At 40.8% G+C, this 27,758-nt stretch overlaps 1 protein-coding gene and 1 long non-coding RNA gene across 36 annotated transcripts in view; one reads left to right on the forward strand and one right to left on the reverse strand.

The window, feature by feature from the left end:
• Window positions 1-20,818, forward strand: part of Zbtb20 (zinc finger and BTB domain containing 20) — a 737,287-nt gene extending 716,469 nt beyond the window's left edge. For all 35 annotated transcript variants that reach the window (XM_031363901.1, XM_031363896.1, XM_031363926.1 and 32 more), the window contains one exon: window positions 6,404-20,818. In XM_031363901.1, the coding sequence (XP_031219761.1) occupies window positions 6,404-6,825 (422 nt within the window). In that variant the 3' untranslated portion in view covers window positions 6,826-20,818. The remainder of the gene's footprint in view (window positions 1-6,403) is intronic.
• On the reverse strand, window positions 8,348-27,589 carry LOC116085925. Its single transcript, XR_004116753.1, has 3 exons — window positions 26,866-27,589; window positions 22,828-23,075; window positions 8,348-8,950 (listed from the first exon to the last, which is right to left on the reverse strand). It is a non-coding gene; the product is annotated as an uncharacterized LOC116085925 (long non-coding RNA).
• Between the last annotated feature and the right edge of the window lie 169 nt (window positions 27,590-27,758).

The raw sequence follows: 27,758 nt of genomic DNA on the forward strand, positions 1-27,758 counted from the left end.
AAAAAAAAAAAAAAAAGGCCTCCATATAAGACAGCGGTCCTCAACCTGTTTGGGGTTGAACAATCCTCTGGCAGAGGTTGTTCACAACAGTAGCAAAATTGCAGTTACGAACTAGCAATGAAAATAATCTGATGGTTGAGGGTCACCAGAACATGAGGAACTATATTAAAGGGTGGCAGAGTTAGGAAAGTTGAGAACCAATGGTATAAAATATCATTTATCTACTATTTATATGGTTATGGCTTCTCATAGGTTCTCTTCAAACTAAAATCACTGACTGCAACATGATCATCATATTTGAAATTCTTACAAGAGTCATTCTCCTGGCAAAGTTTTGAGTCTAGACTAGTAATGTTAAATAAAATCACTTGTCAGGAAATATTTCCATACTTGAGTCCTAATACAGAAAAACAAATTCACTCCTCAGAGCAGCCCTTATTCCCCACACTAGGCTACTGTGGCTCAAAGACAGGGCAAGAAGTGCATACATTCAAAGTGAGGGCTAGAAGAAAAGAGCAGCACAGGATGAATAAAAACGTGGAACTGAGCAACTGAAACGGCACATTGCCTAGGCTGAGCTTTGCCTTCATTGTAGCTCAAGTCTAAGTCAGGACATGATGTTAAGTCAGTGTGTGGCTTTATGTCAATCACTTGTGTTTAAATCTTAGTTTTCATACCTCCAAATAAACACAGAGACTCAGTGCTTAATGTAAGAAGCAAGCTGGGTGGTGATGCGTCACTGTATTTACCTAGGGCAAAGGCGAATGCAGCACTAACCTGAAGCCAATCAAGGGAGTTAATGAAACAGCGCCTGTAGCTGTGTAGTAGTATATTACAAATGTGCTCTCAAGTCTTACCCTTTTATTCAGAAAACAGCTGATCTAACAGCCATGAAATTAAAGATAAGCAGAAGTTGGGGGAGCCATTTATGAAGTTCTCTCTTTAGTCAAAGTTGACTGCTAATCTTGGATCTGCGTACATTCTTTCTTTCCTCTTTTGTGGGTGTCTTCTATAACCATGTCAGATAGAAAACACCTGCATCCCACTGGTTCAGATATTAAAACAGGGCCTTAAATTTGCAACATAAAACTTTTCCTACCCAAAATTCTTTTCAATGTATAAAAGCATTTCTCCAGTAGATTCACCAAAGAATACTGTAGTTAATCCAAGTAAATGCCTTTGCCAGTGATAAAAACAGCAGTGGTTTTACACACCTATATATTACAGAAGCACAAAGCTATAGATAAAGTCATTCTTATAGATCTGAGCTGTACTCAAAGTGTGGTCTGCACAACACAGTAAATGATTAAGTTCCTAAGTAAATTCTGAAACTATTTAAATGTATATAGTGCAGGCACTTCTGGAAACAAGCTCGTACATGTGCCAACTAGGCATCTAGTTCTTAAAGTCTTTGCCCTTTCTCCTAGAGTTATTTGCCACTGGCAAGTTGGAAAGTCCATCCATATTTCAATATTGAACATGGAAGCAAAAGAATTAGACAAAAAGAAAGATAGCACAAGCTGTCCTTCATGGGGTAAAGCAGGGTTCTTTCTCACTTCTCCCATCAAGAGACAAAACAGAGGTCAAAATAAAGGAGTGGGCAGGATCCAAAGCCAGAGCTGGAGGATGTTAGAAGGATGAGCCTTGTTGCCATGGATATCAGGGCAAACAACAGGGTGTCATAGAATTTATCTGGAAACTCCAGGTGGAACTTTCTTTTAAGATCCAAACTTAGGGCATTTTACTTAAAAAAAAAAAAAAAATCTATAAATGAATATGGGCTAGCATATGTAGTTGCTTAGCAAATGTTTGTTGAGTGAGTATGTAAATGAATGTTCAAAAATGTGGACATGCTTTCCAGGAGAACTTAATTCAAGGAACTTATACATAAATGCATTCTTTTCTCTGCACAACTTTTAGATTTCTTTCTTTTAAAAAAAATAGCTTTAGAATATATTGTGCAGTATCTATATTCCCACTTGTGGCTTTTCACCAACAAATGATAATTCTTTGGCTTTTTTCTGAATCATATGATCAACAGCCCATCCGTTAGTGATGTTTTTCAGCCCATTGATATCCTTTGCACGTAAGATAATTCTGCTTGTTTCTTTGGAAACCCAGCTTTTTCTGCCATAAATTCAATGGGAAAAGAGTAATTGCTGTGGCATGTCAGTGTTAGCAATAGGCTACTAAGAGAGACACAAGACAATGGTATTACCATCTACAGTTGGACTGTTAAATCTCTCAAGATAGTGAATACATGTTCAGAGAAAGAAAGCCTCAGTCTTACCACTTTGTAACTAAGTGACTTTAAGTTCTAGGCTGAACTGGAACCACAATTTTCTGGGGCCTTAATACTAAGTTATCTGAGGATTAAGTAATAGACATAGAAGCATTTGACTATAAATGCTCTGTCACTGACACATAGGAGTATATTACAGAAACACCATGCATTTTCCAGCATGATCAAGGAACTGACTGTTCATGGTGGTAGGAGAGATAGTAGGGGTTGGGAGCTTATCTTACTCATGGCTATTGTTCATATGTTGGGATTTTGAAGGTGTCAGCACAAAAGTAACAGGAGATACTATTTTCTGTAGTGTTTCCATCCACCCCACTCACAGTACTATAAGAAGTCAGATAATGTAAGAAACTGACCCCCTAGGTATTTAAAATTCTGCTTATCACCAGAATATCTGAGTTGTCCATGAGCTGCAGAATGTATGTATTTGTCCCCAGCTGGCAATCCCTCCTAGACAGCCAGCAAGGAATAGGCAGAAAGGTTAGCATGTCATACCATCCGTGTCCTACTGCTCCATGCCCCCTTCACCAGACACCAAGAGTAACTGTGCACCAATGAAGTCACCATGCCATTAGGTTTGACCACATTCCCACTGTTCACACCAAGCCCTTTCCTGTTTTCTGGTCTAGTCTTCATTTTTCCCATTCACTGGACCTGTATTTCCCAGAATGCCTCTCTTTCCTCTTCCTCTGACTTCCTTGCTTTTTTTTTATCCTCACCAAGCATCCTGTTTTGATTTTCTGACACTCCTCCCAACCCCCAACCACCCCCAAACATGCTCACACAAAGAAGAAGGTAGGCATTACTCTGCCTATGATCTGTGTATGGAACCACCTCTTTCACTAATGTGTATAACTAAGAGTAGACTAGGTGCTTCACCTTTGTTTACTAGCTTCAGTAAAACAGCCTGCTTTAGGGATCATCTGAAACATTGTTTTTGTTGCTTTGGTTTGGCTTCTGTTCAACTCAGGATCTGCTTTCCTATGCAGTGTAGTGATCTCTCAGATGGTTTCCCTAATCCCCAGTTCTGCAAGCTGGATGCAACAGTTAGCTTTCCTTAAAATGATCTAGACTCAGTGCTAAAGTGCCTTATCATTAATTTTCAAAACAAGTTCACACATGTGCACTTTTTGAACCATTACCAAGTTCTAGATAAGGAAACCAAGGCTTAGAAAGCTTGGATAACATGCCCAAATCACTCAGCCAAGAAATGGAATTCATATTGGACTCCTTGCCCAGAACGAATCAATTTAAAGTGAAGGGGCTCCTTGTGCCCACTGCCCTTTATGTCATGGTTCACATATCCTCTTTGCATTTTGTGACACTTCCTAACAACCCAGACTTGTGGACGTGAACCTTAGGCTCCAACCCAGAAAGCCATCTGTGGCCTTTTATCATCTTAACCTCAGATTTCTCCACCTGCAGAGTGACAGCCTACAGACCACTCATTTCAAGAACAGTGCCCCATTTCCTTTAAGGTTTGCTCTAAGTAATATGTAGGGGAGTAAGTGGACAGGAAATGTTACGATTCCTGCTGAGTGAAGTTGTTTCAGATCTTGCCATGTAAGGAGGGCAAGTGTGGGCAGATGACTGATATGGAAAGACACCCAGGTCATTCAAGCAGTCCTTGAAATGCTCAACCCCGTCATTCCTGCACTGCAATAATTATAGAAAGTGCCTCTCTCTGACCAGCACCTAGGTGCCTTGTGCACACTTTGCTCAGTAACAATCACCCCCTTTCCTGTGGTAGGGCAGACAGCTAGGTACTTCATCCTGTATAAAAATGTGGGACTGCCCAAGCATTGAGTGATTAAGCAGGTTGCCCTCAGGTCATTTGCTGACAAGGCCAGGACTAGAGACCTTAGGGGCTGTTGACCGCCCTGAGATGAAGACTCATCATCAGCACAACTGTGATGAGCAAGTGCTTGGTCCAATTTATCACTTACAGAGGGCAAAACAAACCTAGAGAGATGAAAACACTTAAAAAGCCCAGGGTCACACAAATAATTACTGACATAACCATACTACACGCATACAAACAACCTACGTATATACACGACAGAGGAGAAGATGACAACTGTGAAGAATCAATTTGTAGTGGGATTAGAAGGGTGTGAAAGTAAAGAGCCTTGATTGGTGACCTTGCCTGGAGGAAAAACACAGTCTGAAGGTGAACATTCAAACAGCAAGAGCAGTTTAACAGAGTTTCACCTTCCTAACAGGCCAAAATACCATCTGCAATTTAAGGCACGCACGCTTCCCATGAAAGGTGACAGGTGGACATGTTTTAAGAGATAGTTGGCCAGCCTCTCGTAGCCACTCTAAATTGTACTGAGAGCACAAGGACAGCAAAGACCAGCTGAGTCGCAAGCGTGTTTACAGCTGACAGCAGTGTCTCAACTAAAGATAGCATGCATACTTGTCTCCAAGGGAATCTCTCATTTACAAAAACTTTACAAATGTAAACGCTGTATAGGCTGAGCTCTTTAGCAATAAGCCTTCCCCAGATTCTCTTATTTTAATCTAAAAATTAAATTATTCTCTTTTAGCTCTAGGATCCTGTACTTCATACTTCCCTGTATGAGTACTTTCATTCAAGGTCCAATATATATTTCAAACCAAGAAAATTGTCTAATTAGAGAAAGTTCCATAAGATGAAACAAAAATATGAAGCATTCAATCCAGAACCTGGCATGATAAACCAGTGCATGGGTATTCATTTTATCCGTGATACATCAACCTCCTTCAGAATGGAAAAATGAGAACAACAGTCAAGGCTCTTATTTAAATGGGAGTTAACTCAAGCTTGAGGTAGATCCCTTGGCCTGTTGCACATTCCCCAAGAAGGTCTCAGGCTTGGGGCTTTAGGTACCCTGAGGTAAATGCCTGCTTTGGGCTGTCAGTAATGAGATGGAAGAGGTAGATCATACACTGTAGAGAGGTTTTGTTGTCTGTCAAAATCAGAAAACAGCAAGTGTTGAGAATCAATATTAATTTAAAAAAAAAAAAGCAAGTCTTTTAAACAATTATCCAAAGTGATGTACCAGACCCATGGCCTTTCAGGGGTCCCCCATATCACCATCCAGTGACTATTCTTACCTTACTATTTTTAAGTAGCTAGATCATTTGGTTTCAGAGTCAATGGCAGACAAAGCAGTAAACACACAAGAAAAAAAGGTTGTGGCAGCTGACTAAGAAAAAAAAATAGACAGAAAAAACTGTTTTAGAAATTGACCTAAAAGTTCAAAAAGCATATGGAACCATTTAGTGGAGGAGGATGTAGCCTTGTAATATGAATGCCATGCAAATATTCCCACACCGCCCTTGGTGGTCTACAAAGTGACTCCATATGTATTTCATGTCAACACTGTCACAGGGAGGTGAGCAGGACAGTGTACCTCAGAGCCTCTTGGTGATTTGTTATGATGGCGTACAGGGTGTTGGTGCCTACGCTTGAACAACCATCTATTCAGCTGTCACAGCCAGCGAGGTCAATCTGCAGGATAGTGCAGTCAACACAGAATAGCCAGCTCATTCTCAGGAAGCCTTTTATCAGATATACCCCAGGCCTATAGTCAATAATGTGTGCATTTACTAGGCCAAATAGTGGAAATGGAGACTTTCTGGAAAGAATCAAGTCATACAGCTAACAGTCTCACTTCCCAATGATTATAGTAAACCCCTTCTCCAAAGGTACGTCTCTTAACTCTCATATTTTTTGCTAATATTACCTGGAAATATGTAAATCTTTAATAATGGTACTGAGAATGACTCTTACAAAGTAGTAGCCTCTTGGTTTTTCTTCCAAATGACCTTTGAAGAGTTGGGTGGTTGCATGCTGTTACTTAACAAGAGAGCAGTTTCTGGTCATGGGGAAATGGAAAACTCTAGACTCTCTTGGCATTCTTAGAACAAGCTTGCTCTGAAAAGGAGGCCAGAGAGGCCTAGATCTTTCCAATCACGGATAATCCATGAAACAATCAATTTTTAATTTTTTTTTAACTTTTTGTTTTTCTTTTCTGTTGTCTTGTTTTTCTGTCTCATTCTCCCACTCTGGCTGTGTCTTGTTCTGTCCTGTGCTGTCTCTTCCCACATCACCAGGTGAGAAGCCCCACCAGTGCAGCATCTGTTGGCGCTCCTTCTCTTTGAAGGATTATCTTATCAAGCACATGGTGACGCACACAGGAGTGAGAGCGTACCAATGTAGCATCTGCAACAAGCGCTTCACCCAGAAGAGTTCCCTCAATGTGCACATGCGCCTACACCGCGGGGAGAAGTCCTATGAGTGCTACATCTGCAAAAAGAAGTTCTCCCACAAGACCCTGCTGGAGCGACACGTGGCCCTGCACAGTGCCAGCAACGGGACCCCTCCCGCAGGCACGCCCCCAGGAGCCCGAGCGGGTCCACCAGGCGTGGTGGCCTGCACAGAGGGGACCACTTACGTGTGCTCCGTCTGCCCAGCAAAGTTTGACCAAATCGAGCAGTTCAACGACCACATGAGGATGCATGTGTCTGACGGATAAGTAGTACCTTTCTCTCTTTCTTATGAACCAAACAAAACAACAACAAAAGAAATAAACAAGCAAACAAACAAACAAACAAAAGCTATGGCACTAGAATTTAAGAAATGTTTTGATTTCATTTTTACTTTCTGTTTTTGTTTTTGTTCCGTTTCATTTTGTACTACATGAAGAACTGTTTTTTGCCTGCTGGTACATTACATTTCCGGGGGCTCGGGTAGAAAATACTTTTCCCAGTCTCCCTTGGATGGTGGCCTTAAGGCCTGGTAGTGCTTCAGGAGGTCCACTGGTTGGATCTCTAGCTACTGGCCTCTAAATACAACCCTTCTTTACAAAAACAAAAAACAAACAAACAAAAAAAACAGAAACAAGACAAAAACAAAACAAAAAAAGCAAAAAATCACACACACACACAAAAAAAAAACAAACAAAAAAATCTTTTAAAAAAGTTTTAAAAAAATGTTTAAAAAAAAAGAAAAATTGTTTTTCCACTCGTGAAGAGCACTACAAAATTTCTTATGAGCTGTAAAGGCCTGCTGTCTTTAAGTACACCGCTCACAGTGTTTCAGTGGACATTTCACTATTCTGGCCACTTGGACTTCACAGTAAGCAGTTTAAACTGTGGAATGTCACTTCTGGTTGAAAACCCAGATGAAAGGCCCTGCTGTTTCCACCTACCACGTTGTCTGATCTCATTAAAGGGCTCTGGGATGGGAGGGGCCGGTGAGCCCAGTGGTGTCGGAAAGGCGGTGTGGCAGGCTTCTCCCCCAGGTCGACCTGGTCCACACACCCTGGCCCACCTCCTCCACATCCCTGCCCCTTTCAGCAGAAGCCAGGAAGACTTGGACAAGCAACAAGCAACAGTGGCTATCGTATTTATTCAGTGTCTTGGCTGAGCCTCAGCCTCAGCACAATCAAGAGGGACTTTCATGAAAGGCAGGAATGCAGATAAAAACAAAGATTACAGATTTGCACCTATGTTTCTAGGTACAAGAGAAGGATTATTTCCAACAATCTTTGCAAAAAAAAAAGTGTCAGGATATATTCTTGTGGAAGAGAAAAAGAAAGAGAAATGGAGGGTGGGGGGAACAGTAAAAAGTTCTTGAGGCTTTTTTAATTCAAAAATTTATAGAGGGGCAAAAGTGATGTTTACCAGATAGAATGCTGATTTTTTTAATATATTTACAACAGTATTTGTGTAAAAAAAAAAACAAAAAAGTGAGATTGTTAAAAGTGATTTTTTTCTCATTTTGGTTTTGCATACACTGCCACCGCTCTCTTTTACTTTGTCTCACACATATATATATTTTTTGCTAAGTCAAGACTGTTAAGGTTAGCGATACTGCTTCCAGATAGAAAGAATAAAAGGCAACTAAAGTTATATTTGAAAGAGAGGAAGGATATTTTCTTCATATTTTTTTCTTAATTTTTATTATTTTAAAGTATTGCCTGGGTTGTTGAGGGTCTCCAAGACCCGCCCACCCTGCTGTAATTTCAACTGCTGCTCTGTTTTTTGATGCGTAGATCTTTGACTTCTAGCAAGCTTAAGTGGCTCCACTGAATAGTTATCACCCATCCATCTAGAATTCTGTCCTTTGTCAAGGGAGGGATGTGCTCTTTTAGAAACAGATTTCTTACTTCTCCAAAATCTCACTGAGCTCTTAGGATTCTAGAGTTTCCATTAACCTTGCTTTTTTTTTTTTTTTTTTTTTTTTTTTTGCCTCTGGTGAAACACTAGTGGTCTAGAGATCTTGCCACAGGGATTCGTTTCCTTTGTCCACCAGGAGAAGGAGTCCACATGCCTCTACCCTGCCTCCTCATCCTCTCCACTGTATGAGCATCGCTATGAGAAGCCTGTTACAAACCACAGTTCTTCCTTTCACAGCCCCTGCCTCTTTCCACCATGGCTGACAGGGCTGAGTAGGATGAGCATTCTTCAGTTGATTATTGACTCTTGCTTTTTTGGAAATTAACAGTTTCTCTGTGCTAACATCCAGCTTTCAAAAGGCCATGAATCTCCGGCATTATCCCAGATGCTGCTCTTTCTAGTTGGGATTTCTCTCTTTGGTCTTGATCAAGAATTCATAAGACTTTTCCAATTACATACAGTGTCCTGAAGGGATTCCAGCTAAAAAAAAATAGGACTTTTTAAACCTAGCTAATACTCACTAAGTACTTTCATGACTGGCCATGTTTTAGCACACTTAAAAGGAAAAGTAACTATTCCAATAACACAGAGACACAAAACTACATTTAAAAAAAAAAATAAAGAAGAGATTTTCTTTTCTAAATTGCTCTACATTTTAATTCAATTTTCCCCCTAATTTTCCTGTTAACATTTTATTTAAAAAAAAAAAAATGCAGCAAATGAGGGAAAATTTTCTAAGGCAAGCAACTCTATAATGACTAAATTGGTTTTATTCATATATTTTAGACAATTGGTTAACTTGGATCCTTTCCATAAGTTCTTTGTGATGTTTAGTAGTTTGTACAACTGGAGTATTTGTGGCGTTGAAGTTGGTCTTATGGTGCTTAATTCAGTGGATGTTTTGCTAGAAGTTGTAGTGTGGATTTGGATGGGTAGCTGACTACTGAGTGTCACTTATCGTGATTTCTAAGAAGGGGACACCCAAAAAACTTGTGTGACCTGTTTTAAAAGTTAGCTTCAGAAATGCAGAAGTTCTCCTTACCCTACCCCCTCCTATTTTTGCTGTTGTTAATATTGGAAGTCAGGAGTGAGTTAATGTTTCTTTACCACCAATAGAGGGAGCATTAAGTAATGATGTCATGGAATCATTTGGATAGTTCAAAAAATGAATCTCATTGTGCCCATCAGGAAAAAACCAAAAACTGATGCTGTGATTTTTTTTTCTTAATCTGGAGGAAAAAAGACATGAAATCATTTATCATATAAAGCAAGGAAAAGAAAGCAGAGGTCCAGCTTTAGATATCTTCACTGTTGATGGGAGCACATTGAAAGTAGTGTCTCTGGTCAAACCTCAGTATAGTCAAAACTCAGACTGTTCCTAGGAAAACTTACCTCGAGTGCCATTAGGTTACACTTCCATCTGCTTACGACATCAGAAAGAATTCCATTGATCTTAATGCTGTGTGCCACTGTCAAAAAAAGCTAAGCAACTGGGTTAAAAATCCAACATTTGTTGTGGAGCATGTAAAACAAAAAAGGGGACAACACCAGGTGACTTGAAACTCTGAGACATAATCCTGTCCCTATAAAGAGAATATCTCCTTTTAAAATGTGTGGGAAGATCCCTGAGGAATTCTTGGTCAGGTCCTACTGTACAGGCTCATTCCTACTGTTTTTACCCCAGACATCTCCCAACCTAGAACTGAAGGACACTCCATTGGCATCAGAGCTCTAAAGCAAAGAAGCTTCTATAGTGCTGGTGCTGTATACCTGGCCTCTCAACGGCTGTTTTCCAACTGCAGTACATTGTAGAAGATAAGCCAGCCCGCACCTACGTCAAAAAGTTACGGGTGCTTCCGGGATTGTTCTGCCCATGCACACTCGCTGTTTCACAATCACAAATAAGAAAGAGAAGGTGAGAAAGATTGCTGTATTTTGGTTTTCAGTCCTACAGTTTTCATAATGGGATGCTATCAGTTCTTTTAAAACTAGAAAACAGACAAAAATAAAGGTCCTTTTAGTATTCAGGGACACTTGCACACATGCACACACGCTCACACATGATAGAAGCAGGTGTTCCAGGCAAAAGACCTCTTGAGAAGTTTAGGGAACAAGAGCTGCAAATTTGGTATGCAAAAGAATATTAGTGTGTGTGTGTGTGTGTGTGTGTGTGTGTGTGTGTGTACACATATATACATATATGTGCATATATATATATATTTTATCAATCTGTGATTTTAACAAGGAATTTGTTAAATACAAAAACAAAATAGTACCAGCATTTGTACAAAAAAAGAGCCCCTAACTGTGTAAAATATATCCTCCAAAAGACAGTAATTTGAACTAATGGATATGATTCAGCTCTACAATAAAAAGCAAAATCAAATAACCAAGAAACAACCACACACACACACACAGTAATCCTAGATGAGAATCTTTATAGAAGTGTTTTCACTGTTGTGAACTGACCTTCCTGTGGACTCCCCCGTCCCGGGTCTTTCTGCCAGGAGGTAGGGTGGTAAGTAATCCTGACTCATGTTCCAGATGCCGCCTCTCCCCTCTACGCTATCTAGAGGTCACAGTAGCTGGTGGCTTTAGGAAGACTTGGGCTTGCCTTCTTTCTCTTTAAGTAAGAGACACTTTATTGTGTATCATAATATCATGTAAGGACCAAGAAAACTCTTCTCAGTCCATGAGCAGAGAGAGTCTGTGTGTCTGAAACTAGAGAGCAAGAGTTTCCTCTGGCCGTGCCTGTTTCCCATCAGTCTCCCTGTCACGATCTATGTGTGCTTCCATTTCACACACCATCCACCATCATATGGCCTGCTCATGCCCCAAAGCACTGTTTTCTTTCTGAAGTTAAACCGGAAGTGTGTGCCTCATCAAAGCCCTCAGGTCCCCAGGAAAAAACAGGAAAGTTCCTTGTTGTAATCCTCCAAGATACCCCCAACACTGTTGTCCTGAGGAATGATGGCAGGGAGGTGGACCTGGCAAGGATGCATAGCAGATAAGGCCCATTCTGAGCCTTCCCCGATGTTGCAGAGGGAGGTGTTTTGATTAGTTAGGGCTAATGAGAGGTATGAGAGGTATGTGGTCTACAGAAGATCACATCAGGCCGGTACTGCCCTGACAAGTGGGCAGCTGCAGCTAAGGGAACAAAAAGGTGTAGCCCAGGAACAGACAGGGGATGCCCTGGGGAGAGAAGAGAACATAGAGGGTGGGTGCCCTTTCTGCTGTGACTTGCCTCTTAAAAGAAACCCTCTAAAAAGGATTCTTTAATTTAGTAATGAGTTGAAGTCCAGGGTAATGGAAGCTCTGGGGAAGAGAACAAAAGAATTGTGAAATGTATTCAGTACCCAACAATACCAAACCAGAAAGCATCCAATCACAAAGCTAGGAAGTTTGGCAAGAGGTACTTAGGGAAACCTCCAACCTTTTCCATGGGTAGGGTCCGCAGACTTTCTTTTGAGTGATTTCTGGCTCAGAGAAACCTCTTTACTCACTAGAAAAGAACTTTATTTAAATGGCCAATTTCGTCCCCCAGGAGGGGAGAAAGAATTTTTTTTTTAAAAAAAGACAGAAAAGAAAAATAGGACACTAAAGACAGAACCATGTGAGTTGGTGACAAACAAAAGAAAAGGGGACACTAGAATTTCAATAGACTCCCCATTGGATAGATAATAATAATTAAAAAAAAAAAAAAAAAACCCTACCCAAGGCCTCCTTGCTCCAGACTCCCAGTCTTCTGGGAGGGGCAGTGCTTGAGCTGACCCAGCTGCTAGCTTTCTGGAGCTGGACATAAAACTTCCCAACTGGGACCCTGGCAACTTTCATTCTGCATTTTCATAAAGAAAGGAGACTGCCCTCTTAAGTGCCCTGGAAATAGGTGGTGGCATGGGGCAAACTTTGAAAAGCAACCCCTGCACTGGTGCTCAGGATGCCCAAGAAGCTCGTGAAAATACTTAAATATTCCCAAGGGCTTTGTGTGCAGTTATCATTTCCAATACATCTTAAACATCCACATGAGGCCGACTGTGTTCCTGTAAAACTGCACAATTACTAACCCAAAGCACCATCATTTCTAGTCCTGGGTAGCAAGATGATCAACCCAAGCAATATAGCCCAAGGAGTTCTTTAAGTTTCTCAAGATGCTTATCTGTTTGAACACTGAATCCACAGCAGGAAGTGATGAGCATCACTGGGGCCCGGAGTGCCGTGGGGGCTGTAGAGTGCTGCTGGGGCTTTAGAGCTGGTCTCCATTCTCTCTAAGGTGAAGAGGCAAAGTGAAGGCTTGAAGGGCACAAGATTTTTTTTTCAGAACTGTATGTCTCCTCCCCACGGAAGGAAGACTAAAAAGGCCCAGAGTCTTAACATATGGCTTACTAACAGCTGCCCTTCTCCTAGAGTTTCTTCAGGCCCCATCTATGCTCCACAGATTACTGGCATAACCCCAGCTAAGGAACTTTCACAAGAAACCATTACATTGTACGATTATTGCCTTAAGTTAGAAGCCCTGAAGGAAAGCAGACAATACACACACACACACACAAAATGAAAGGCTGCGAAGATAGGGACATTTCTTGGTTTGTAATGGATTCATAATCACAAAAATAAGCTCTATTCAGTCTGAGCTCTATGGAACCAGTGACTTCCTGGGAGGCACCAAACTTGTAGGGGGACCAGCTGCTTTCAGGAAGCAGCTATTTCCTGTCTGTTCTGTTTCATTGGTAAGTCGAGGCTGAATGTAAAATAACCATGTTGCTAAGTAGCAAGTCCTGTTAAACATAATCACAGGTGCCTGGATGGCTCTTAAATGTCTCCTTAACAGGGATCCCAATCCCAAAATACAGCTTTCTCTTTCTACAGAGACTGTATCGCTACAGACTGCACTCTGTCTCACCTCAGTTTTGAGGTGCATTTGGTTTGTCTTGTGAGCTTTTGTTTAAATTCAAAATCAAAACTTTCACATCTTTAGTGAAGAGGCATAATCTACAGATCATAGACAAACTCTAGCCCTAGTCATGAAATCCTAGCTTGAGCAATGCCTGAAAACAGTCCAAGTCTCTCCTTGGATCTCTTTCAGACTGAGAAGTTTCTTGATTCAGAGTGCTTACATGATCCTGATACTCCTAAGGCACAGAGAAAAAGAACCCCACAAGAGACATCTGTTTCTACTGCTGTTGCGACAGTTGTTATAGCCCAAAGCATAACTGTCATTTACACACAGATGCTAATAACAAAAGTGGCTTAACCCATCCAGTTTGTCACAGCTGCTGTCCAGAATGTCTATCTGTGGTGCACCTTATCCATGTGCACACATGGTGTGAGGTGCTTGTACCACAAAACTTCATTCGTATTCTCCAGTGACAGCAGCATACACTTGAGAATTTCCAGCTAGAGTCAAAGGCCTGACACCATGCATATCCCTGCTTTCTGCTTTGTTACCTTGGTTGGGTGTGTCGAGATCTGTGATGAGGCTTTACAGCATTCAGAAGTAGCCCAACCATCAGTAGTTTGTGTATAGACCCTCAAGGAAAAACTTGAACAAATGCTACACTTCTGTGGATTTACTGGTGAATTTTGTGTGTGTGTGTGTGTGTGTGTATATGCACATGTGTGTGCACATGACCCTGCAGATTTGTATGTTTGTGTATATTTATGTTGTCTGAGTGTGTGTGCATCTCTCAAATGAAGCACAAAGGCAGAGTTCCTGGTGCGTAGATACAGTTGCCTCTTCTACCATTGTGCTCAGACTCATGGCTTTCTTCCCAGGAAGCAGTCACCTGCCCACTCTGTTGCTTTTTGTAGCATTTCAGAGTTGGGAGAAACAAAGGCAGCTTGTTGGCTCCACAGCAAACCCACAGGGACAGGCTGTTTTCCTCCAGAAGCGGGTGGAGTACACACACTCAACCAGAAGCAGACCAGAGGGAGCCATCCAGTGCACCTCACAGGACTCCCAGAGGAGGTACCTAGCCAGGCAGGTGACACCCAAACATCCCAGGAGTAAGCCGGAGCTCAAAGACTATCCCTGTCCTCTCTGGAACCTTCCAGGCTTTAGAGAAGGAACATAGTCTACACATCCTAGAGAAATCTAGCCCCAGGCATGAAGTCCTAGCTCCCAGCACATGCTCACACACAGGAACCACATGGGAGTTCTACTCCCAAACTGAAGCTCCCTGATGCTGCCTGCACCTATAGAATATCACCACCATTCACAAGCTGTATCTCCTGAAACCAGTGTGGCCTTCACCCAAGTCTTTCCAGGAATGGGTTGTTTACCATGTCTAGCAAACCAATAAGACTATTAGGGAGTATCTTGAGGGTAATCTATAAGAATCAGTGGCTGTTGCCCATGTCAGACATTAAAGTAGAATGCTACTCTAGCATAGTATACTGAATGACTGGACTTAGCTTTCATAAGTTACTCTTGATGCCTTGGTGACCTGAAAACAGTTGGATTTAGTGTTTTCATTCCCATGCCTCTCTTTTACTAGACAGTTTCTTTCCTCCCTCCCTCCCTCCTTCCCTCCCTTTCTTCCTTTCAATACGTAGATTATTTCTGCTTTACAGAATTCAGAGGACTTTTCGTTCCTCTTGTGTTTTAGTGACATTTTCCCTTCCCCCATGCAGTAAGGTTACTTACCATTGCAACTATTGTTTTTGTTGTTTATTATTTTTAAAATGTATATTGTCTTTCTGTATCCAAGAGAAGTCTGTGACCGTAACCACAGGAATTTCTTTTTACTGGAAAAGAGTTCATTTCTTGTTTTTTGTTTTTATTGTTTTAATTAGCAGTACTAGTGACTTTGTGGAAGACTATGGTTGCTATTTAGGTAAGCTTACTTAAGTACAATACACTACATTGCAGTGTTTCTGAAACTTAGAACACACATTATATATAACAGCTCTATACTGAAATATATTACATTATATTCATTTTAACTTTGAATCTGCCATATGATCATCAGTTGATTGAAATATTATTTCTTCACATATATCCCATCACCACCTGCTGCAGTTAATCTGGTGCATTTAATGACCATTGTTGCTCTCATTTGCCTTTTACATTATCAGCTTCAGTATTGTCTTTATGAGATTTTAGAACTTTTTTTTTTTAAGCTCAGACATAGCACATGTAGTAAAGTGAAAATTGTTTAAACTTCTTTAAAACTTATTTTGCTGTGGCTAATACCAAGAAGTTCATATTCCACATGACCTTGTTTAGCTGATGCTGTTAACATCTGAAGAACAACAGAAGTGCATATGAACATATCTGTGATCTTCCCATATAGGACTGCCATCATCTGTATTTGCTTCAAAAGAATATAACCAAGGAGCTGCTTGTCTGTCACACAGTCTGACCAACCGTAATAAGCTGCATTTCCAAAGGGCTGCTTTGGTGGGAAGCAAAGACAGGGAAATGCCTTGCTGTCCCAACTGTGTCTTCAAACATTAGTTCTCAGTATTGATCCTACAGGGCCTGCTCTCTCTCTCCACCATGCTTGCCGTTGTTTTCATTAGTCTTCAGCATTTCCCTAGAGGCATCTTGGCAATAATACACTGTTGATTTTCCCCAAGAGATTTGTTTTAAAGTAAAACCACATTTCTGGGAGCTTTTTATTCACAGAACTCAGAAACACACATGACATCGTCAGCCTTTGGAATCTGTAAGTCTCTAGGTTACCTGGTCCCCAGCATCTCTACTTGCTTTCTTTAGTCAGGACACCCATGGTGCATTCAGAGAGCAGATCATCTTCCAACAGAAGCCCTTGTAGGTGGTTTTTAAAGGAACTTTCTTCAGCTGCCCCAGCTCTTCTACTGCAAGCCTGGAAATCAGAATCAAGCCAGCTGAACCCTGTCTCATTCTCCACATTCTATATTCAGGACCAAACGACGACAGCTTTTCATAAAACTCAATAGGAACTCCCCCTCCCCCATGATGGACCAATATTTAGGCTTCTCAGTGTGAACATACCACTTCCTCCTTCAATCTTCCCTTGCCAATCATTATCTTCCAGTCTCATCGCGTTCTGCCGTGCCTATCCAGTATATCCCTTCCCCTCAACCCATCCAAACTCTCCTCAGCATCCTCCACTTGTAAAGACTGACATTCATTAAGGAACTTTCCATTCTTAGTCTCCTTTGATGATTCTAGAGTCTAGTAGGAAACTACTCATGTAGCATCGGTTCTCAATGAAAGACATGTCAGAGGGAAAGCAGGAGTGGGAACTGCGTGGAAGTAAGGCTGTCCCTTTGGTGATTAGGTACAGGTAGATTGTCTCGACTCCAGTATTCTTGCTTTCTTACCAAAAATTTTCTCATTTCTTCTTTCTTTTTAAAGGTAACTATGTGCTACCCAATCACCTCTTCACTCCCCAACCCTGACAATCCTACATTATGACCTCTAACTGTTCATGAATTTCTCCTACCACTCTTCTTAGCATCTTTCTTTAAATGAGGTCATAAACTTGAGACTCATAGGCAGAATAAAGCATGTCTTCGTTTCAGCTGCAGATTTTAAAGGTTGTCAGTATCTGAGAGTAGGAGGACCTGAGTCAGAGTTTTAAATGTCAACTGTACTAGCTGAGATCATTAATTCCTCTCACCTTTACATTAAACCAAAGATAAGTATTTTCTTTCCATTTTTTAATATCACAGTTTTCAGATTCTTGATTTGAGTAACAATTTCTGAGGGAGGGAAAAAAAAAACCCTCCCTTGTTGATTACTTCTGCTTGTGCTAATATTTAGCTAATGACATGTTTGGCAGATACTAGATTTACAGGAATCTGAAGAAAGGGATACCATTTCAAAATAACTTTGGTAGCTATTCAAGCCAAAAGCCACTTTCACTCAAACACACTATAAGAAAAGTTTGAGAGAGTTTCTTCATGTATTACACTTTGAAAAGCCAAATATTTGTTGATCTGAAACTTTGAGGGATAATTTATTACAGAATAAAAGCATCTATGAAGTTTATCTAATGCCTGTTTTATAACAGAAATTGATATAAACCTAATAAGTGTTAAAAAAAACAAGAACAAGACTAAATGGATACTATATTAAATTATAAGTACAGTACTCAGTTTATAAATGCATACTATGTTATTTGGCCATAATTCTAGGGTTCATTCCATTCATAGCTGTCTGGTCTGCAGAACACTGGTGAAGAAGACGTTGTTGGTATCTCCCTTTGGGGATACTTGCAATGCCATTTCACAGTGACCCTTTAGCACAATGCCCTGACTGGCTGTGTTGCCACATTGCCTCTCTGCTCATATAAAAATGGAGAGTCTAAGACACAATTTGGAGTACACAGGCACTCACTTCTTGCTCCTTGACACTCAGAATCCACACTTCATATGGAAAAAATGTATTGTTGCTTGACTTGAGGCTTGATCCAGACTTTGACTTAAACCAATTTATAGCATCAGTTCCCACAGAGAGCAATGAGATAAGTGTCAGATTCAGAAGCCTTCCTGAGGTAGGCATCTAGCAGGAAGCCATCATGTCTTAGGCCAATGTTGGAATCGTTGAAGACTGACTTTTCCTTCCTATCTCCTCCCACTGAGGTTTACCCTCTCTTCTTTCTTTTTCCATTTGGGCTCCTGTCATCTCTTTTGAAGGTATTCTGTATCTGAAGCTATCTTGTCCACTGGCATTGTCTTCTGAAGACATAGAAGACTCTTCCAAATCACCAAACACTATCATCTCAAGTACAGTATGGAATGGGAGAGAGCTGGCTCAGGAAGATCTCTGTTGGTCCAGTTGATCCAGGCTGCCTTCTTGCCATTGTTCCTTCAAGCTCTCAAATCAATCCAACCCCAAGACCCAGAATGTCTCACCACAACCTCTTAAGTCACAGATGAATGTCTAAATCCTGTTTAATATTCTAGAGGCTCAAGGGTGTGAATTCTTACTGCTCATGAGCCTCCTGTTTTTGCAAGCCGACACCTGTCAAGAGCACCAACAGCCCGAACAGTAACAAATGCAGCAACAATAATGGTCAGAAACACTATAGTATATATTTGAGAGATTAGGAAGTGATTTTTTTTTCTTCTTTTATCCATTAAAAAAAAAAAAAGGCGTGCATACCCTCTCCCCAACACATTTCAGAAAACCTGCATCTCATTTTACAGTTAGATAGTTTTAGTTTTTGTGAATATAGATTAGGAAATGTTCTGGAATTGAAGCTGGTAGCAAACAAGTTTATTTTCTGCACTGGACATTAGAACATGTGTGCATGGATACAATTCCTTCAAAGAAAGTGAAACATGGCAAAGCAAAGGGACAATACTTTCACACATTAAAACAGTTGTCTGCTATCTGTAAACCTTGATTTAAGCATAATTATAACTTCATAGAAATCTGAAACTGGAGGAATGTGTATTTTATAGTTTGTTTGTTGATTTATTTTCTTTTATGCCTTTCTTCTCAAGCTAAGGAAATATTTTGATTCTCTGATTTGATGCTGTCCCCGTACCCCAGAGTAGTCTTCTGCCCCTTAGAAAAGCCTTTTAGTCTCCCATCAAGGGGTCCTTTTTCATGGAAGTCTTATCTTCCTTTTCTGTCACTTAGAGCTTTGAGAAGGAAATAATCTCTGCACTTTGGGGATGGAAGAGTTAAAACAGAATAGAGTCCTTGGAGGAAATACTATCTTTACCTAAACTGACAGGTCTGGGGCCAAAGAGTGGAGCAGACCACTGATGAAAACTATTGATCTTATACTTCAGATCATCATGGCCTCCTCAAATCCATTTTGGAATAAAGCTGGGGACAAATTTATTTTCTTTTATGTGGATGTTTCTTGTGAGTATCTAGTACAGAATTCCCAGAAAGGAAAAAGAAAAAGCATTAATAAAATACTCACGTCATTTGATCTACCCACTTTCACAGGAGTAGGGACTTCAAGCTCTCTATGGTCCTAAGGTCTTAAACATGGCAACATCCACTTCCACCTCAATCCTAGGGCCCTTCCCTGGCACTCAGATGGTAGTAAGTAGGAAATCTCCAGGCTGCCAGCATTCACCTATCCATGCCTAGCATCACAAAAGAGGAAAGCACCAAATTAACACTGAGAAAGGGGTCGTAGTCCCTTGTCAAAGCATGCTCTGACAGCTCAGCTTAGCTTACAGATAGCTTGGCAACCTTTTTATAACCTGGCTTTTATACTATAATTTACATTTTTGGCTCAAATTTGGGAAATAAATGCAATTCCAGTTAAGGGAACAGAAGGGAAGTGGGGTAAGGGGATGGCATAAGTTAGTGGACCCAAATAGAATTCAATTATAAAATCCTAAAACCCATTCTCCGGGTTACCAAAGAATGATCTCACTGGTCCTGTCAGGGTTCCTCGTCTCTCTGTGTGATGGGTCTGAGAATTAATACAACTCTACTCCTCTGTGATTCATGGCTTCTGTCCATCTATCATGACTATCTGAAGAGGTTATAGAAATCCTTGGCCACTCTGCATCTCATCTGCCCTCCAGGACACATGTGATGTATGCATCCAGATGACCAAAAACAGCCTAGGCCTTTGATAAGGTTTTGCGGTAGTATGAAGTGCTTCAGCTCAAGGTAGGGAACCTTTAAAAACAAAGCTAGCTATTTTACTCTTTGCTCTTCATGGAACACATCTTGGCTTGAAGTCAGCAAGAGAGTTAGGAGAAAGTTCCCAAAGATGCTTGAGCAGTTAAATGTCATCCTTGCTCCCATTGACTTAGACTTCAGGTTTCGAGAGGAGCCTATTGAAGTATATACATTAAGGATAACTTGCTTAGGCATATCTAATTAAGATTCATCTTTGCACCATTGTTGAAAGAACTGTGGTTATCATAGTAGATGAATGCCGAGTTTCTCAGAAATCCACACCCATCACAGCAAACAGGTAAGACGCTGATGACAGAGAACGTCTACAATTGCTTTGTTTTAAAAAGCCCCAAGATGCCAAACATACTTGTTTCTTTCTATTCTCCTCAGACTCCAGCATGTGAATGTGGGTGTGAGCAGTCAGGCAGATTCACAGGTGCAGAGGGAGGGTTCAGAGGTGCTGAAGGACAGCCTCTGGAGGGTCACCACATACCAAGTGCTTCTCCAGAATCACTCAAGTGATTACCCGCAGTAAGAAGTCCATAAGAAAGCCCACTGCAGATGTTTTCTTTTTAACAAATAGTACAAGAAGAGGATAGGATGCAGAATCTGCATCCTAGTATAGTAATTCACTTTGTATTTAATAGTTCTGCCTTTTTGCATGGAGTTATTTGTGCCAATTTTAAAGCCTATCATTCTGAGAGAGGCCTTGGCAAATCTGTATCTCTGTAGCCAGGCAAACCAACCAACCAACCAAACAATCAAAAAAAAAAAAAAAAAAAAAGTCAAAGAAGAATGGCAGGAGGGAAAGAGAACCATCCAGAAGGTGGACCCAATGATGTCATGGAAGGTGGCTGCTGCTTGTAGTCTTTGAAGAATAGCTGATTATGCTACTCACAAAGAAGGGCCCAGGACTGTTAAATGTAGAGCTGAATTTAGGACACAAGAAAGCTTTGCTCTCTTCCTCCCATTCCCATGTCCCTTAGCACCAGTCAGCTGACATGATAAAATCATTAAGAAGCACTACTGACCTTTGCATTGAACAGATGTTCCCCTCCTCTAACTAATATCTTTGGTTTCAACTCAACTGTAGGCCTTCCTTTTCTGCCTACTGGCTTATGTTTTACAGAATAGTACAGAGGTACAAGCTGGTTGTTTCTCTCCTTTGAGCTGAAACAAACAGGGGCAACAGATAGGTGAGCCACGGAAGTTTGAGGCAAGGCCTGCTTCCACTTTTGTAGCTCACCTTCAAGAACTGTTTATGGTTGACCTTTGAGTCTGTAATTTTTTTTTTAAGTTGTTTTTTGTTTTGTTTGTGGGATCTTTTTTCTCTTTCCTCTCTCTCTCTCTCTCTCTCTCTCTCTCTCTCTCTCTCTCTCTCTCTCTCTCTCTCTCTCTCTCATTGTTTTGTTTTGTTTGCACTAAGCGTGACTGCAATATGTTGCACTACTGAGCTATATTGAATCGTGCCAGGAGAGTGTGTTAGGTAAGGGAAGAAAACCAAGCTAGGAGACCAGGAGCATCTTCAAGGGGGAGGTTATTCCTGTTATTTCTCACAGAGATAGTAAGAATCTGTGGAATTTTTGCCAACTCTTGATCAAGTCTAGAAAACTGCTAAGCTGGAAAAAAAACAAAACAAAAAAACAACAAAAAAAAAATCCTGTTCTCTTATTGTATGAAAGTGGGTTAGTACAGCAAGTGGGGGATGTGTCAGAAGAAACGTATCCAGTTTTGTTTCCAACTAAGCTTACAATGAGAGCCCCAAGAGTGAGAGAGCTGGCTGATGCGACATGAAGTCTTCATCTTGGCTCACAAGATAACAGAAACTCCCTGACTGCAGCACGTCCCAATGTGCCTGGGGTCACGGTGTCTTTGTTCAGATAGCCTTTCTCTCTGAGCAGACTTTTCTGTTGTGGTAAGACCTAGATCTCTGGGTAACCAAAGAGGAAGACCATGCCTGTGGTAAAGCCCTATAAGGTGGCAGTGAGGGAACAGTGCAATAAACACTGGCATTCGTGCGTGAGGTGAAAGGTCTATTCTGAAACAAGGTAGGCCAAAACTGGAAAACTGGAGAAAGCATTGGAGGTCTCCTCAGAGTCCACGAGCTGCTCCCTTCGAGACCATCCTGAAGCAGAGACCTTGATATAGTGCCTAAAAGTTAAAAGTCGTTGCTCACCCCCCCAACTTTTCTGTGTTCAATTTACGTTTATTGCCTTTTTAAATCTTAGAAGCAATCAGGGTTTGACTGTGCTTTAGTGATTACTAACAAGAGGATCTTGTGCCACAGGAAGAGCAATAGACTGTGTGGCGAATCAAACTAGTGTGAGGACGCAGATGACAGCTGTTGAAAACTCTTGTTCTCTAAGAATCACAACCCATGTAAACAGCTAATGTTGAATCTCTTTGAACACTGTCCCATGTGAGGACATCAGTCTGGAAAACTTCCATTTGAGGCCTCTTTTACAGATTATCAATCTCATGCTTTCTCCTTCCTCCTTATGATATGTCTCAGTCTACCTTTCCATGTCAGAGTTTCTTTTTATATATACAAAAGTGCCAGCCATGCTAGTTAAACCCTACAGAGACCATTCGGAACTAACTTAAGCGGCAACTTAAGAGAACTCAAAGCATTATCTGTATTTCAAATAGGACTTCTGAATCAGAGCTCATAGCAGATACCTAGGAATGCATGCTGGGAACGTACTAACCAGACGTGGAGACACCCAACCAAAGCTATGAGAGGAAACAATTGACCTTTAAAAATCCTCACCTTAACTATTCTTAGATACTTTCGTTGAGGCACTGGGGACAAGTTCTTCTTGAAACTTGGATATCTACTCCAGTTCTGTCACCAAAGATTTTCTTCTCCAGAGCCCAGCCTCCTTTCTCCCAGGCAAAAGTACCATAACAGGCCTGAGGGTATTCTTGCAGTGGTCCACAGAATACACCTTCTGTTCACAGTGGTATTTACAGATCTTGTAGTAGAGGGGTTTCTGAACAGTCTATATGACTCAGGAGCTAGTAAGAAGGTAAAAAGAAAAAAAAATACACAGTACTACTTGACACTGTAAGCTTTGTGAAACTCAGCTGTAGCCTGGAGGCTTGTAGACAGAAATGTCCGTGGAAGGGAGAGAGCTAAGTCATTTAGAGCCAAACAAGGACTGCTGGTGAGAGGATCATTGGGCAGTACAAATCAAGAGCAAATCGGGGCTCCATGTGCCCAGGGCAATGGCAGTGGCCTATGAGGATGTTAGACAACACACCAATGGATTCCCATATTGAGAAGCTAAAGTGTGGGCTTCATTGTAATGGCTGACGTTGTTGAAATGTTCATGCCACAGCAAGGGAACTACTTGGCAGTGGATCTGTTGTGATAGTGCCTTTCTTGTTGTAGCAAGTCGTTTATTCAGTTCTGCTTCTCTGGACCATTGCCCCCATCTTCTGAAGAGGTCTGAGATGAAGGGATAGGACACTGTCTCTGAAATGCTGTGATTTGAAGGTATTTGCACTAGATTCTAACCTCTCCTTTAAACTGGAGCAACTGAACGAGAGGGGAAAAATTAACAAGGACAACTCAAAGTTAAAAGAAACCCAAAGGAATGTGTTCTGATAACATTATCTCCCCTTCACTACTACATCTTCCCTTCTTCCCTCCCTCCCTTACTTCCTCCCTTCCTTCCTAGATCTACTTTTTTCCTTCTTCTTAAAGGAAACTTCACATTTCTTATTACCAAATCCAACAATTCTCTTTGTTTCTCCCCAGCACTGAATCCTAAGTTCATCGATCACTCATCAGCTAGGGATAGCTAGTAAAGAGCCTCTGCCCTGACAATTTTGCTGGCCTTTTCTGCCCATCACAGGTGAACAAGCATGGGTGATAGAGGGTAGAGACACGCTAGACCAGCCCAGCTCTTATGAAAGCCAGAGTCTGGATTTCACACCTATAGGGAGATGACACCTATTTACCCAGAACACATTAGAGTCTACAGCTCATCCTAAAGGATGTTTACAAACAAAAGGAAGCTACTGTGTTACAGTATGCAGATGGTACCCAAAGTTTACTTGTTTCTTCTCCCTCCTCTTTTCCATCTCACCACCATGTCCTCTCAACCAGACTTAAACTTCCTATCGTGAATGTCACCAGAAGAATTATTTGATTCCTTGGCTTCTCTCTTTTTCAGTAGGCTGGTAACTCTTTCACAATTAAAACCAAGCAAATACTGTTAGCGGCTAGCTCCCTGAGGGCTGAACAATTTCCCAAGTGTCTTGATGATCCCAGAATCCTGATATTCAGCTCTGATAACTTGGAAGTTTTGGCTGGCTCAGACATCTGTCAACTTTATTTTCATTTTGTCTCCATTTTCATTTGAATCTTGAGTGAGTGTGGAAAGGTAGAATCATGGGAAAGATTTTGAGGCTGCAATTCTAGGGTATAGTTTGTTAGGAGTTTGTATTATCCAAAATAGAAATTTCTATACTTACTTTCAATTTACTGTTACCCTGAATATAATTTCTATTACATTTATTATTATTTTTATAAAAATAGAGTCCAATTGCTGTGTCTAGTTGAGTGCTCTCTTTTCTATTTTCCCACATGGATGCAGTACCAACCTGTTACCTAAATATCTTTTTATTATATTGTTAATATGTAATTCTACTGTAGACCAAAAATATAACAAATTTGCTCATTTTAAACATATAAAGAATCTAGTAAGTAAAGATGAAGAGAAAAGACAGAAGAGCAGTGGTTAACTATGTTGTTAGACATCAAAGAGTAGCCTTACCTATTTTTAACCAGTGCTTGCCAGTCATACCATAGTTGGGATTATATTATCATGGCTTCTTCATGCTTGTGTTCTACAAGTCTTGTTTGTCTTGTTTCCTTTGATGTAATTGAGGTTGCACAATGATGCTATTTTTTTTTTTTTGGTAATGCCTGATTTTATTATAATGTACTTTATCAGTCATTTCCTTTAGAAGAATGAGGGGGAAAGTTTTATTTCTTCTTTTAATTTAAATTTTGTTTAATGCACTGGAAAATTGGACACATTTCACTGTTTAAAATCAGAAACAAAGCAAAACAAAACCCTGAAGAAAAAACCAGCAAACAAGTAAGTAGCAGGATACACACATGCACACACACAGAAAAAGCTATGAAAAAAATTGTTCATATAAAATATACATACAAGCTACATCTTACATGAGAGATAAATACTGTCAATAAGAAGAACACAGTGTCAGCTCCAGTGCTGAAAACTGTAAGAGGAAGCTAGGTTTAAAGTGTGTGGAGAGAGCAGCCCAGTCCTTTCTGAGGCGAGATCCTTTCATTGTTCCAATAAAACCTAAGCAAGCTCAATGTTGAAAAGACTAAGTAGGGAGTACCCCAGCCTTCTTTATACCACTGGACCTCTGGGTTGCTTCTTATTGTGAGTCTCAGCGACACACACATATGCACGCTCGTGAGCACACACACATGTACACACTCAATACTTGAGAAGGATTTGTAAAAATGTATGTATCCAGTACACAAATGTACACAGTGCTCTGATGGTCCTCGCGCTACTCTGAGGCTTAGCAATGATGGGCCCACAACATGGAAGACTGTAAGTGATTCGTGAAATCAGTGTGTGCTAGCAATATGCTTGAAGCCAGCCTCTTCTCTTCCCTAGCATCCCCTAGTGCAAGGCCAGCTGATGCACACAAAGGCACAGAGAAAAGCGAGACACTGCTTACTGCTCTTAGCCAACTGGCTCATTATTTGCTTCATATTTGCTGGATTTTTCTGGTTTTGTTCTGTTTTAGAATGGGGTGGGAGTGGATATTATGTCACAATCCTAATACAGTAAAGTTTTGCATCTTCCATATCTTATGCAAAAACAGACATTTAAATCAATAAATAGTTGTGCCCTAGACTGAAAGTTAATGTTTAGGAGAGGGAAAAATTGTTGGAATTTTTTCTACATTTTTTTGTGAAGAATCTTTTTTGGAAAGGAAGGATACATATTTTTGTTGTGTAATATTTTCTATTTTTGAATGCATTTTATTGGTACAAGACTGTTTTTTTGGTGAAGACATTATTTAAAAAAAGAAAAAAAGAAAAAAACTAATCGAAAAGTTTGCCCTTAAGGATATGCTGCAGTTTTGAGATTAAAAAAATAATAACTGATTCAAGATGCGTGTTAAAAGTTGGGATTATATTGTTGTTTTTGTAATTGTTACAAGAAGAAGTTTGTACCCACTGCTGTTTATTTTGTTTCAGATGAGTAAGTAAAGGGATTATTCTTGTTTTATTCTTTTTTTAGAGAAAAAAGCTATTTATGAAATGTCAAAAACACTGGACTGTGAGTTTAAGTGTGGAAGCATTTTACCACCCTGTGTCTTCAACCAATTATGGGAAACCTTTTCTCTCCCCCCCTGCCTTAGCCTTGCCAAATGAGGAAAACATAACAGCTCTCAGATGACGGAAGTCACCGAAGCCCTGCTTTAATTTTTATGGTCTGAAAAAGTCGGAAAACCAAAGTTAAATTTGTTTCTGAAATCCCGCTGTCTATAGCCCCTTTTTTGTATAACACAGCCGGTTGGCTCTGCCTCTCTATCTTGGATCATTGCCTTCTTAGGAATGTGGGGCTTGCTCTGCTGAGAGGCGTGAAGGTGGCGAGGTCGCCAGGAAGTAAGGTGTGAAGGGGACCTCAGCCTCCCCAGGGCCTCCATTTAGAGGTGAGGCTGCCAGGAGCGCACACAGCTAACAGTGCCTGGCGGGGTCGCCCCTGTCCCCTTCACCTTCTGCTTTCGAAGACCCTCCAGTTACCGTGGCTCTGCCTTTCTCAGCCGCCCACGTTCCGTGGATGGGAGGGGGTGGAATCCAAGTAGAAAACGGCTGTGGGCGCGGTGAAGGCCCTGGCCCTCAGGAGGTAAAGCAAGGGACCACTCAGCACAAGGGCTCTTGCCGCCCGCCTCCTCTTTGACTCTGGATCGTCCATCCATCTGCTCACTGTGAAGATGGAGAGGCAGTGCGCCCTGAGGCTGTTCAATAGCTTTTCCATATTTTTTCAACATTGAAAAAATAATTTTTAAAAACTGTGATATTTAAAAAAAAAAATCATTTGGCTGGAGGGAAGGGAAAAGGGAAACACCAAAAGCTGTAACACGATTAACTGGAGATATTTATAACTGGGGCACTTTCCAGACCAAGACAAATGAATTGTTTTCTGGACCCGAAAGCAGCCAAATTTTAAGACTGTCAGTGACAAAAAGCTGAAGAGAGGCCTCCATTTCCTCCTCCTTTCTTCTCTCTATCCCAAATTCTCTCATTTTCTTTTCTAGTTTCTTTTGGTAACTGTCCAATGGGCTTCATACTTCATGCAAAAACCCATGCATGCATGCGTGAGCACGCGCACACACACACACACAAATCTATTTTTCTTAAGGATTGTGGGACTGAATTAAAATCATGTGCCTTCATTTTTCCCCCTTCTATAGTTAAATGAACCTCTTCCTTTTTACAATGTGTTGGGTTTTGTTTTGTTTTTAGTAGAAGAGGGCAGTTAAAGTGTTTGTGGAAGAAAGGATTTTAAGCATCGACTAGGAGTTTTTTTTAGCATATTCCCCCACTAAATATTAAACACAAACATCTCAACCCCTTCACGTGGCACTGTGTACACTTAGAGCAGCAAGTCATCGGAATCCCGACTGCCTAATCCA

Source organism: Mastomys coucha, unplaced genomic scaffold (assembly GCF_008632895.1).
Source record: "Mastomys coucha isolate ucsf_1 unplaced genomic scaffold, UCSF_Mcou_1 pScaffold12, whole genome shotgun sequence".
NCBI classification, from domain to species: domain Eukaryota; kingdom Metazoa; phylum Chordata; class Mammalia; order Rodentia; family Muridae; genus Mastomys; species Mastomys coucha.